The following is a 14538-nucleotide window of genomic DNA, read 5'->3' on the forward strand; positions in this document are numbered from 1 at the left end:
TGTGCTTTTCATTCATTACAAAGGATAACCTGCCACAGAGTCAGTATACAAATGTTTTATGTTAACATTTGGACCAAAAGTACATTTTTAGATTCATCAGATACTGGCAATAACTCTAACCTGACCTCAGACAAAACCTTACCCTGCAGTCAATTTGATATGCTGTAGAAAATAAAGGTACAATCAACAGAAATTATGCTCCGTAACATTTCATCTGAGGTATGTTACATACATAAACCACAACATGCCTCCTCTTTAAACACTTTTTGATGTTTATTTCAAGTTTGAATATTTCCATGGCACCAGTTACAAGGGACTATCAGAGAAACAATATTTCATACCGTTTCGTATAGAAGGTTTCCTACAGTACAAAGATGGTCTTGGAATGAGTCAGACTCAACAGGAACTGGATTTGGCACATAAATTTGTATATATGCGTATATCTATTTATATATTAAGTAACTAAACAGCAGCCTCCAATCCCAAGTTTAAAAAGATGCAGAATACAGAAATACATAAAACATGTCTAGGGCACAGCTATGCACCAACACATTCTGGGCATGTGTGTGTATGCGCACATAGCTGTTGGAGAGAGAGTGTGTTTAGGGGGGGAATGAGGGGAGGGTAGGGGTTGGTAGAAGTGACAGAAGCACAATACACTGAGTAGAAGCAAGTTACAATTACTGATTTCATTTCAGTCTTTCAGTTTCTGGGCAGATGGAGAGAAGGGCACAGAGACTTGATGACGGGATAAATGGCCATGAGAAACTACAGAGAAATAAATAAACATGTACTGTATGTGAACGTGTGGTTTCCCCACTCGTCGGTTTCCTTCCTCAGGGTTGGAATCCCTCTCCAGGAGCAGAGATGTCTGCTGGCCACTTTGACTAGAGTGGTGTGTGTCATGTGATGTGTTTAGATCAGTGGTCGACAATAGCAGTTACACAGGATTCAGCTGTTGTACAGTACAACCACTTGATCATAACCACACATACATACATACAAACACACACACACACACATAAGTAAAACTTGTATTAAGCTGGTGGTGAAAAAGAAGGCAGTTTTAGGTAGGCCTGTACATATAAAGCCAAGTTTGCTTTAATACATCCAAGACCCAGTGGATACAAACTGAAATGAAATGAGACGTACATTTCAACCCATATATACCCACAGCATTACAAATGATTTCTTCCACCCTGTTACTTTTTGTGTGCCATGGGGCCACACTAGCTGCAATGCAGTTCAGTGCTCTATAGAACCAGCTGATGAAAGCACTCTGGCAGAATGATTGCCAGCATATGGTTTGTAGCATATGGTGTAACTTCAGTCATTATGCACTTTCCCCCTTTTATCATACTGTTTTACACACAGGTAGCCAGAGGCAGGTTCAGCTTCCACACAAAGTTCTACCACCAGCTCCCAAGAGGAAGACCAGGACAAAACAAAACAAAAAAATCAAATGAAATAAATAATAGTGTTACCATGGAAACGGACCAGATTCGAAGGGACACGTTCTTATTGTTTTGTTGTGTCCCCCACCTCCATACTTTTACTGCAAGAACAGCCGATGAAGACAACCGATTACACTTGACCATCTGACTCATGGCTGGCCCAATGGGCATCCTCAGGAATGCCACACACACTGCGTGACATTCTTATCAGGACAAGAATGCCAGGACACTACACAGCGTGGCATGCCAGAGCTCCACAGACAGAGAGCCAGGGTGTTTCTGCAGCACAGCAAAGAATGCGGGTATTGCACCTTAGTTCTTAGAACCTGTCACTTGCCCGTTTGGAAAAGTTTTGGAGAGATTCAGGTAGAGGCAGAGTTTGCTGGTCACACACGGGAACAACAAAAACATGGACAGGATTGTCAAATAGGGAAGATATAGGAGCGAAATGTGTACAAAATGTAGCAAATATTTTGGGGAGTAATTCAATATTGTATCCACTTTTACAATTACCAGTATTGTCTTCATATAAAAATCATTATTATTAGTTTTGGAACAGTGTATTAAGCTCAAGGCTGTGCATTGAAATGATCAGACAAAAATGACTCCACATGACAAGAAAATCAAGTAATCTGATTCCACAGCTGCTATTAATTCATTACGAAACTCAGATGTTTGTACAATTCTTTGTGGATACCCTTTTACAATGCAGATTATTGAATTTCCCTTTTACATTTCAAATTATTGCTGGTTGAATGGTGCTGCCTTTAGTTTTGTGCATGCATGGAAGGATCATTGAAGCTACATTATGCTGTAAAATTAATTACAATGCTGACCATATTGATATTACCAAATCTCACCCATTGGAAAACAAACCAAAATACAATCCAGTTTTTATTGTCCATCAAGAAAGGGAAAAACATAAGCAAATATAAATAATACACAAATGTCATGTTAAGACACCATTGTCTTAATTTGCAGTCTGTTGGATTCAAACCATCCCCAAGCCATTCTGCTGTTGCACTTGCTGTTGGATATGCATGCATGATACTTTAAAAAGTAAGAAGCATGCACGTTTGTCTCACGAATCTCTGTAGAGGTTTTCATCTCCTGTGGCGTGTACAGTCCTTACAGCATATCACAAACCTAAAGCACATATTGTGCAATACAACTTTTCTTCCCTTCAGCAGGTCACAGAAACAGTTGTTAAAAACAATATGGTTAATTGTTGTTGTAGCTGAGATAGCCCTGTAACAGAATAGGTGCTGAAGTCTTGTGGGCAGAATGAGGGTCTATAATAGACGTCCACCAAAGTTTGAACCTTTAAGACAGACCGAGGCGACATCAAACCGCAAGGACACATAGCTCGCAGGCCCCACCTGACACTGCAAGTGCCTTTGTACTGATGTCGCCCGTAGTGTGCTGTGTAATGGATTAGCATTTAGACTAGCATAAATGTTGACTGTTGCTATGCATTACTGGTTGAGACGGTCATTGTTATTTATACACAGACCCACTGATAGCACACTGGGATGGCAGAAACAGGTGGGTATCATGTTTAAAACAATGCTGTTAGACCAAGACTACATGAGTGGCATCCTAGTACTTCAGGAATCTACTGTTGCTGTAGCGTGCTGCAACCACGCCATCTAAACTGTGCTAACTTTTGCAGACCCAACAGGAGGATTGACAGAGGCTTATTGGACGAGACGTGTGTCAGTCACAGTGTACAGATTGAGACCTAATTTCCTGTACCTCCTATCTCAGTTGTAGGCCCTGTGCCTTTAGTGGCATAAAATCATTCCTCTCATGTCCCTTGTTCCCGAATCGCCCTTTTTTCTTCTCCACCCACTAGTCTTTATATCTCCTTGTGTACCAGTCTTCCCTATTTCAAAAATAAGACCTAACAAATCTTCCTTTTTCTGTCTGTGTTCCACATTAAATTAAGCTTTTAAGTTAAACACACTCACATAAAACAGATTTTAGGGGGGGCTACACGTATAACTCTCAAAAATTGCTCTCAACCTCACACACACACACACACACACACACACACACACACACACACACACACACACACACACACACACACACTTTTACACTGGGAGTAGACACGTTTAAACAGATTTGTCTTTCATCCATCAGTTCAGCAATCACGATCAACCAGCAGCCAAATCACAGCACTGAGGTATCAACCAAAAGCTGACAGCACTTTGGCACCTGATAGCCCAAACCCTCTCTCTCTCTCTCTCTCTTTCTATCTCTCTCTCTTTTTCTCTCTCTATCTCTCTCTCTCTCTCTGTCCAGAACTGGTTGATTTCTTTTTCTTTTGATTGCTGCTTAAGCTGTGTTCCTTGGACAGCTAAACTTTCTGTCTGCTCTGTCGCTATGACGTTTTTATTTTAGGCCACCACTTGCATGTCTGGCATACAGAGAGAACTGTGTCACTGCTGGCTCGAGTAACAGAGGTTGGTTGGTGAGAGGTGGACCAGGGAGAAAAGAAAATCTGTCCTTTTTGCCTTGTTAAATATCATTCCATCCAATTATTCCATAAACTCTACAACTCACCTGAAACACGGAGCTAAAAAAAGGTATAATTTAATCTTCAATAACAAAATAACATTTCAGTTCTGTTAAAATATACATGGAAAAAACTGTCAATATATTAGGAAACTAACTACTTTGTACAAAAAAGTACAGCATTGTTATTGTATTCTAATAATTAATAGTAGCATGGTATTCACAAAGTACAAACTCAGGAGCAATGTCTGATATGGAATTGAAACAAACCATTCATTCTTTATACAAGGAGTCATCTCTCAAATTCAAAAAGTCCTATCATAATGAGGACAATAAGAGTGAAAATGAAAGAAAAAAATCAAAGCTAACGCAAATGCACACCTTCAGAATTGACTTGAAATATTCCTCTAAAAAAACCATCACTATACAATATTGCACATCTAGCTAGGTTGGATCTATGGGTGCTAGGTGTTTTCAAGAGACCGACCATATTCACTTCTCTAACAGTTATCACATAACACCATTGTTACTGCTTTATTTTATGGTATCCTTTATAAAACCCTTTACTTAAAAAAAATAAAATAATAATTCTACTCCACAGCTTGCTACCGCTTACACATAAATATATTCCTAGAAAAGTATATGTGATGCTCAATTCCCTCTTCTAAACAATACTCAAAAACCAACTGCTCTCAAAGCACTCAAACTATCCCTTCTTACGTCCTGACCCTGGCCATTAACTTCTCTTCAGACAACGTGCACAGTCTCACAGCTCTCACAATGTTGTGTCCAAGTGTAATAATTTAGTACATTTGTGTTAATTGTCGAGTTATTTGCGGTTATTTATATTGTATGCTTCCCTACGTAACAGCCTTGTTCACAGAGAAAAACGTTCAGCTGCCATGAGTGACTGATGGTAAAAGATGCACCTTCTACAAGAAAAGAAAATGGCCTCAATCATCCACTTTCCCCATTCCTTTTCTCTGCTTCTCTTCACCAAACACCAACATGACCACCCTTCTCACATCACATTCTTTAAATATGTCATTTCTCAGTTATACTCAAAACAATAAATAGCAAATGAAGGCAACTGTCTCATGTTGCAACAAAAATATTTCATCCCTATACAGGAACAGTGCACTCTTTAGTTCTTTGTAAGTTTTATGGTTTCTTCATATTTTTTTCACTTTTTCTGTAAAAATAAAATGCCTGCAATGACCTGAAATCCCAACAGAGGGGGAAAAAACGTGAAAAAAAAAATCATCCTCTGTCTTTATTAAAGAAAATTCAAACGGAAAAAAAGACGGGGGAGAAACGTAAAACTGGAAGAGTGTAAAAAACCAACAAACGAAGGAGAACAAAACGCAAGAGGTGGGGTGGTGGTGGGGGGGAGACAAAAAACGAAAAAGGAGAAAAATGGTGAGCTCCTGGTGCAGCGTCGGCAGTCCGTTGTGGAGAGAGGAGAGAGAGGGGGCCGCGAGTCTGCAGGACGGATCATGAGAGAAGCCGAAGGTTGGGACAGACGGAGCAGAGCGGGACGGGACGGGACGGGACGGGGGCGGGAGTTCCCCCTCCATCTCTCCGGCGCTGCGTTTAGTGTCTTCTCCACCCCCCACCAACGGGCTCGCTACGCTTTACGGGCTGGGTGCGCGCCGCGCCGCGCCTCCAACCCCCGAGGGCCGCACACGCTCACTTGTCGTTAATGAGCAGCCCGCCCACCCAGCGGAGCTTGCAGGCAAACCACCGCCTGAGGGGACAAAAGTATTCGTAATGGAACTGTTCAAACTCGGGCGTCTGGCGGATATCACGTAAAAATGCAATGTCAAGGTCGGACTCGGTGAGGATGATGAGGAGGAGAAGCAAGACAAAGAGGAGCCCTATGGTCACAAGGAGCAGGCGGAGGACACTTAAAACAAACTTATTCACCTGTTCCGCTTCGCTGAGCGAGGAGAGGCCCACCCCCGCGCCCAGCCCGGACACCAGGGCCCTACCGTCCGGCCCGAGGTCGCCCGCCTCGCCCATGGACGGGGTGCCGGCCTCCGACTCCTTCTCCTCCTCGATGCTGCAGGGGGCACCGTTGACCTGGCGCGAGACGGCCAGCTCCATGCTGTGCTCGGCCACTGGCGTGGGCAGCACGCTGTCCGATGGGCAGTAGGCCTCGTCCGAGATGACCGCCTCGCCACTGCCGCCGCTGGCCTCCATCGCCTGACTGCGCGAGCGGGTCATGAAGGAGTCGCCGTGGGAGACGGAACGCACCGGCGTGGAATGGGCACTGTCACGGAGGGACTCCAGACCTGGTGAGGGGGTGGGGTGGGGGTTGGGGGGCAGGGGTAAGAGAGTATAAGAAAACAACATGGGGAATTCTATGTTACTGAGGTGGAAACTAGAGAAGAAAGTTACAAGTGCCAAGGGCTTCACAGGATTGTGTGGACTCACTTAAGGGTCATCGGTCTGCAGTGGCTGTTGTGTGTAAACTATGTATAGTACAGATAGAATATGCATGGGAAAAGAAACCCTCTTATACATTAGAATGCAACTAAATATATTGTAACGGTGCTACTGTATATGCTGTCTTGGCTAGCAATCTGCTCTCAAGCCAAATATAATTTCATACTCCATGCATTTTGTGGGCAGTGTTTCACAAAGTTTGTCAACACATCTCAATCACAAAGACAACCAAAATGTTTGGTCAAGATACTGCAAGAAGCAGGAGAGCAATTAGATTTGAAAATCTAGTTGACTGTGTCCGAACATAGTATTTTTGACATTACATCTAAACTGTCATTCCTTCAAATATCATCATTTCCATTGATATTTTTACTAAATCGTTTTTTGTTTTTTAAATGAATAAACATTTTTACATACAACAACTTTCACAACAACATTGTAAACCGTGAAATTCTGTAGGCCTAGTTCACACTGATGAGCTGGTGTCTTCTCGACCCCCCACCAGCTGGCCTTACACATGGATATAGCAAAAGCATGGCATGGACAGGTACTTGTCATAATCAGGAGAACTGCATCTCTTCACATTGCTAGTCCCCCCAGTGTAGGTTAAACAGACACTAACTGGGCCGAGGGAATGAGTGTAATGGGAGATCTATTAGGGACCAGTTACTGTACAAGGAGCAGACAAACAGGCTCCAGCGAGAGAGGGGAAACCTGATCATGGGTCCCCCAGGGACTAAGCGTTTTACTTGGGGCCCTCTACTCGTCAGACTGGGCGATAATGTGAAGAGACAGACACTCATCCACCAGCCCTCAGGGCAAACTCCCTGCTCTGAGCCGACGTCTACACCACCGACTGACCGGCAATCTGCTAAGAACATCTTATGTGGAGGAAAGACAACACAGAGAGGTGTCAGTAACAGTTAGCACTTCTGTGCTGGTATTGAATCAACTCACTTCTCACTTCTGTTGAAGTATTGAAGACTCACTTCTCACTTTCTCTCTCAGTCCCAGTCCCTTCAGACCATTAAAAGTAGAGCTTGCTATTTCTTAAGGATGAGTTTATATGGCGATTTAGCCCATAATGAATAGTTACCAATAGCCAAATTGACACCTGGAACTCATAGTGTCTCTAACTATACTCTATGACTACACTCTAACATCAATCTGTTTAACCAAGAGCTGCTTTGGAAACAGAGCACTATGGGAGTAAGAGCCCCATTGGTCAATTACAAACAATATCCTCAGCTGTTCCACAGCTTATCGGACATTGCACATCACTCTTCACAACACAGCAGACCACATGCAGTGCCCACTGGCCTGTGTTTTCATACCATATGAGGTTGGTTTACTTATTTACACCCGCAGTGACCGTCCAACATTAAGACTAAGTTCACTCGCTGGCTTCTCTGGTGATACCCTACTTACAGAAGGCTATAATTAATCGCAGGGTCAAGTAAAAAAGCTCCAAAGAACAGATGGGGAAGTGAGTGGCAGGAGCAACATCTCTGCTATTAACAACATTAACAACGCAGAGGTACATGGACGCAGCCAGTGGACCGGAAAACAGCAAACAATGACTTTTAAACATACTGCTTAAGATGACGTGATTTATTATAGACTACTCTGGGAGCAGTGCTGAGCTTACTGTAGAGAGCAGGATTCATAGTGCGCATCTCTGGCTGGGAAATCATTTCCCATCATGAATGGCTGAATGGCTGAATGACTGCATTCATATGTGTTTTTTTGACACATTTTTCATTGTTAATTTTTCACACATGTAGTTTTTCTATGCATTTCTCCACTGCATGTTGGATCACATCTTTGTAAACAGATCTATTTAGAGGCTGGGTTAAACAATGTCAGTTTTTCAGTAACATCGTTCTTTGACAGTACTTTCTGACACTATGCAAGTATCCTTCAGCATGTCTCCTTCGAGTCATCGCTCTCTGCACAGTGCAAATCTCCTCAGGCAGGTGCTGTCACCGCCATATTTCTTTCATCTCCTCTTTCCGCTGAATTTCCACCTCATAAGCAGACATAAATCCACCACTCCATTTTTTTTTAAACACAGCGTGTCCTTTCTCTAGGAATCCAAACGGCCGGGCAGCAGAACAGATGATCTTCTGCTGAGCATTAAACATTCCTGACAGTGTCATTGCTCATATATATTACCCCTTCATTCTGACCGACTTGGATTAGGGTTTCACGTCCCTACGATGCAGTATGTTTGGGCTTAAGGTTCTCATTCACAACCAAAAGGAGAAAGAAAACAGCCAAAATAGAGAGGAGGCAAGTATTACAGCTGAGGGTGAAAGCAGCCCTTGAAGGAGTACAGTAGCTGACTCAGGGGATAATGCATTTTTAGAATAAGGATCTGTGTGTGTGTGTGTGTGTGTGTGTGTGTGTGTGTGTGTGTGTGTGTGTGTGTGAGAGAGAGACAGAGTCAGTTTGTTGCTGCCCTGTCGTGTCCAATCATATGTTCAAACAAAACTCAAACAAGCACTGTTTGAGGCTGTACCAAGAAAACAAAATCCAAGTTCACAAAGTTTAAGCGCGAGAACAAATGTTGAAATTATGTGTCATTCCTTTGGAGAATACAAAGGTGTGTGAATATGTTTGAAATCAAAGCATGTCAGATCAAATGGGAGAATGGCAGATCAAACGAAATCAGAATCTAATGGACATTGTAGATGACAAGGATAACACATTAGTCAAAGCCTACATCTCAGACAGCACTCCGACTGCACTGCGCTGAAATCCCAGTCCCTGAAGCTTCTAAAGACAACCAGAGAAAGCCCATCATTAAGGTAAAATGTCAACAAATCCCACAGAGGATTAATTTTCAACAACTAGTGCAGAACAGTAAAAAACCACTCGATTTCCTCAAGTGCCGATTAAGGCAGAAATGATTTCACAGCTCAGATTTAGAGACGTGCCACCTTTTAACGTTCCGTCAGGCATTAATGATCCGAGAGGTGATTTAACTCCACACACACACACACACACACTCAGACTCAATCTCAACCTGCCCAGCCCAACTTCCCCCTCCAACACACACACACACTCACACACACCGCAATGATGTTACCTTCGGCAGGTGAGACTGTCATGACTGAAGCGACGGGCGTGCCACGGCCCTTGGACGGAGCGGCTCCGGGGAGCGGGGCCGCTTCTGCCCCTCCTGCCACCCCGTCGGTCAGGGACGGGTAGAGGGGCAGCACGCCCAGGGCTTTCCCCAGCAGCCGCGGGCCCAGGCTCAGCACCCGCACCTTCACGTCGCGGTAGCAGTGGTTGATCATGCGCAGGTGCACGTTCACCCGCGTGGTGATGCGGATCAGGCACTTCACCATGGTGGCGTCTGTCCTACAGCTTACGGCGTACCAAAAGCGAGGCGTTGAAAGCAAAAGACAATCGTGTACAGCGTTTTGCAGCTTGCGGTTGCAGTAGCAGACTTGGCGTCCAAGTCTTGTGGAAGGCCCTCTGCCTGGCCTGGATGACAGTCCCTCCGTGCCCTGTCCTCTGCTGGTGGCTGTGTAGTGCACCGCAGACCCGTTTACTCGCCACACACAGTACGGGGGTCGTAAGCAACAGGCTCAAAGGACATGCACACACTAGCAACTCTCCAACCCCCCACCTCACCCCGCCCCATCCCACCCTCCCACCCTGTCCCTAACCCCCCTACCCCTCCCAGATCACCTGACACCCCCTGCACCATCCTGGCCACTGCCCTCCCCCTGTAGTGACATACATGGAGAGGAAGGCCCTGGCTATTTTCAGGAAGGGTATTAATACTCCGGGAAGGGACAATGTCAGCACATGCGTGGATTTTTGTCACTCTCTATCCCTCTCAATCTCTATGGCTCTCTGAGCTTTTGACAGCACAAATCCAGCTATGTTCTTCACACTCACACAAACACACACACACAAACACACACAGGCACACACACACACACACACACGGACAGCTGACACTGAAAAATGCTTTGGAGAGGTGGGCCATTGTGATAACTGGATAGGTAGCAGTTTTCAAAGAACTGAATGGAATGTCTGGCATCAGTGCTAGTCAGCTTACTGTACTACTGTACTATACTGTTGTGGTCACAGGCAGGGCTGCACCATGGTGCATACCCAGGGGACGAGGGATGGTTAGGTGGAGGAGTGGATTGATAGAAAGAAAGAGAACAATAGATAAAGCAAGAGAAAGAAAAAAGAAAGAAAGAAAGAAAGAGAGAGAAGGGACAGAGAAAGATGGAGTGAGAGAGAGAGCACTGAAATAGAGCTCCCTGACTGACACTGACACCTGCGTCCCCAACTCCCAGAAGTGGAGACAGAACCCAGCGTCTCAGGTTACCGCTTGCTCACTGTGTGTGTGTGTGTGTGTGTGTGTGTGTGTGTGTGTGTGTTTTGCCTGGGTGCCGTTAAACAGTCTCGACTCTAGGATAGATCCAAGTCTTTCTGTCTCTTTAGCACAGAGCAGCTCATTTCTGGCACCCACTTCACCAATCATTATCAAATTGTCTCCTGAAAACCGTATTCAGGCATCCAGCTAGCGCCAATTCAAACACTGCCAGTGCCAGCTCATTACACAACTCAACTACTAAACATTGCACACATGCACAAGAAAAGAGTATATCACACTTCTCTCTTAAACCTTTTCTACCACTCTGCTGTCTCAACCAATGCGTTTGAACCTGTTTAAATGTACTGGTAGTGTGTGGGGGTGCCTCTTGAAGCTCAGACCAAAAAAAAAACTTTTCCTACTCTCTGCTGACCCCTATGGCCAAGTCAGTGAGTGAGCAAGTGAGAGACCAAGTGAGAGAGTGGGCCAGTGAGGAAGTCTGTGAGTGAGTTAGTGAGATCTGACATCTAGTTTCAGAAAATAAAAATCTTACCATATATTGGTTTTACTTGTGCACCCAAAACAGTTCATCTACCTGGCTGAAGAAATGAGCTAATAGGAATCAGATGTTTTTTTTAACCAAATGGTTAGAATAAATATGTGGAAGGATTTGTACTTTCTGAAGCCAGATTTCCCATCTCTGCAGACTGATTGAGTAAAGTTTGAGTTGAGTTTCATTTCACACAGCAAGAAGGTATGTGGTATTTGTTTAAGTGTAAGTGTGTGTGTGTGTGAGTGTGAGTGTGAGTGTGTGTGTGTGTGTGTGTGTGTGTGTGTGTGTGTGTGTGTGTGCGTGTGTGTGTGTGTGTGTGAGAGTGTGTGTGTGTGTGTGTGTGTGTGTGAGAGAGAGTGAGTGTGTGTGTGCGTACCCTCCATGATGGATATGTGTACGGCTCTCCGGCGGGTGCGTGGTACACTGCTGAGGCGCGGGCCGTGGGTGATGGACGGGCAGCTCCTGCTGGGCACCAGGCCAGCTCTGTAGGGACACACGGCCATTACATCACCATTACAGGACACTACACACATTCACACACAGCACACACACACAACCTACAGGACATCTCACACACATACACTCACCGGGCCTGCTCTATGGGGGCACACGGCCAATACATCACCAATTACAAGACACACACACACACACACACACATTACATTACATTACATTACATTTGGCTGACGCTTTTTAACCAAAGCGACTAACAACATGGTAAACAGTAAGTTTTAGAACAATTCTCACAATTTTAGGACAGTTTAAAAAAAAACACATTAGAGTACAGTAAGAATAAGTGCGTCGGTGAGTGCTGTATTTTAACAGTTACTTGTCAGTTTAAAACGGCTGGTGAGTGCTAGGATCAGTAAGACTTGTTGTAAGTGTTGCTATGAGAGTAGATGTTCTCTAAAGAGCTGGGTCTTCAGGAGTTTTTTGAACGTGGAAAAGGATGTCCCTGCCCTTGTAGGAACTGGCAGTGTGTTCCACCAACGAGGAACACACACACACACACACACACACACACACACACACACACACACACCGTTCTACAGGCACTCCAGACACACTGTCACAGCAGTAATCTTACCTGTGTATTTCTGGCGGGTCCCTCTTGATTTTGGCGCTTTGCTCCATCACCTCTTTAGCTACTCTCCCACTGAGGAGACATGACAGACACACACACACACACACACACACACACACACACACACACACACACACACACACACACACACACACACACACTGGTCACACCCTGTAGCCTCTACAGCGGTTCTCAAATTGGGGTCCAGGGACAGGAAAACTGCGAAATAATTTGCTATAAATTATAAAATGCTGTATCATTACAAAATACATATCTACAAATGGGAATCATTTGCACCAATACAACAAACATATTGTGTTCATTACTCCCACCAGCACTAACTCTGAGCCAATAGAAACTCTGATATGATTGTGACAGATAGCCGGCAATGTTCTCCCCTACAATGTTCTCCCCATCAACTCAAACAACACATTAAAATTGCATTACAAGTGCCCTAAAAGTGTTTTATCTCTAACCTCTATGAGGCAATTAGGAAGCCATGAGATTATGAGGCTACTCTCAAAAAAACGTCCGAAGAAGTAGTGTTGGAAGTACATATAATCAATCCGGTTTTTTGTACAAGTACAAAATCAATCCGTCTACTTCACTTTTAAATAAGTGCATTTTCCAGTTTAAAGAAAAATCCCATTGATTTTCTAGCTGAGCTGTACGGACGCAGCTGGGAGACAGATGGCACTGCACAGCACTTCTGTGAGTCCACGAGCGCTGCAATCAGATTAAACTGTGTGCTCCACTCACTTAAGCTCAATCAGTGTCCTTCCAACTGCGCCTTCCGCCACCACTGCACGAGAGTGACCCATGCCTTTTCTTTTCAATGACATTATTCTATGAGTGGTTTGGTTTGCCGAACAAGTGGCACTGGACAGTCTCTTCCCACCAACACGAGGCAGAGGCTTTTTAGAGCTAACAATAGATCCGTTGCTTAATACTGTCTCATTTCATTGAGAAATAATGAAATTGAGAACAGAGGATTGAGAACCTTGGATGACTATCTACAAAAAAATCTACACTACTCTACTAATATACTACTACAGTATACTGCAAATCAATCTTGTACGGGATGTTATTTAATTCAACAGCTGTTTAGCTGAATTTCCAAACTCAAAAACTGTTAGTGAATAACTTTTGTTTGGACACACACACACACCCCCAATGCTTCTGGTTTCTTATCCAGGCACCTTCATCTGTCCTTTGACTTCATGAAGATATACAGTGCTGTCTTTGCTCTTCATCCATCTCTGTCACTGGCCAGTCTCTGCTGCTCCCTCAGTATCGCCCCCTGCTTTGTTTAGTGCTATGGCGTGCTGTGCTGTGCTGTCCTCCACTGTCCTGTCCTGTTCCCTTCTGATGCGCTGTGCTGTCCTCTGCAGTACTGGACCGCATTATTACGTGTGGTGCTGTCCAGCACTGCTGTGCTAAGCTCCACAATGCTGCAAACGGACACAGATGTTCCGCTCAACAGTGAAGGTGAGCTGCACCATTTCATCTGTGCGCTAGCTTTATGTTCTATTCTGTTCTAGAGTGTTGTGTGCTGTGCTGTGGGGAGGTGCTAGGCCTCCAGGTGAAGCAGACTACTGTTAGAGTCTTGGAACAGGAAGTGCCTGTGCCTCGAGGGGGAAGCTCCAGCAGCGCATCAGAGGCTTGTCTGCAGCCTCTTCTGAAGATTGCTACGAGTCTTTCTTACCTGTAACGGAAGCGGCTCCCTTTGAAGAACAGGTTGCTGCTGGACACCGTGCGCACCTGACTCGATTTTTCCAGCCTGTTAGAGAGTGAAGAAAAAGAAAAAAAGAGATATATTTTTAGGAAGAGAGAGAGAGAGAAAGAGAGAGAGAGAGAGAGAGTTGTTCAGGACGCTAAGGGCACAAACATAAACATGCTTTAAGAGAAAGTTAACTCGCATCCTGACTTGAATTTTAAGAAGGTGCAGCCTGCATATAAAAGACAAAAGGGAAAAAAAGGAGAATGTCACAAAAAATGAGTGAAGTCACTTCATGGGATATGACTTTGATGGCACTCGAGAGGGTTTGTGCCATCGCCGAGCTTGGCACTCAGGAGCACTGTGATAAAAATGTTTAATTCAGACACAGGGTGGAAACTTCTATTTGCCACCCTAGAC

At 44.4% G+C, this 14538-nt stretch overlaps 1 protein-coding gene across 2 annotated transcripts in view; it reads right to left on the bottom strand.

Annotated features, from left to right (window-relative positions):
* Positions 1–2335: 2335 nt before the first annotated feature.
* The window catches only part of LOC121723904 (FERM domain-containing protein 5), a 107135-nt gene continuing 94932 nt past the window's right edge, over positions 2336–14538 (bottom strand). For both annotated transcript variants that reach the window (XM_042110112.1, XM_042110111.1), the window contains exons 11-14: positions 14107–14181; positions 12405–12473; positions 11694–11800; positions 2336–6268 (exon numbers count right to left, since the gene is read on the bottom strand). In XM_042110112.1, the coding sequence (XP_041966046.1) occupies positions 5664–6268; positions 11694–11800; positions 12405–12473; positions 14107–14181 (856 nt within the window). In that variant the 3' untranslated portion in view covers positions 2336–5663. The remainder of the gene's footprint in view (positions 6269–11693; positions 11801–12404; positions 12474–14106; positions 14182–14538) is intronic.

This window comes from Alosa sapidissima, chromosome 11 (genome assembly GCF_018492685.1).
Source record: "Alosa sapidissima isolate fAloSap1 chromosome 11, fAloSap1.pri, whole genome shotgun sequence".
Classification (NCBI taxonomy): domain Eukaryota; kingdom Metazoa; phylum Chordata; class Actinopteri; order Clupeiformes; family Clupeidae; genus Alosa; species Alosa sapidissima.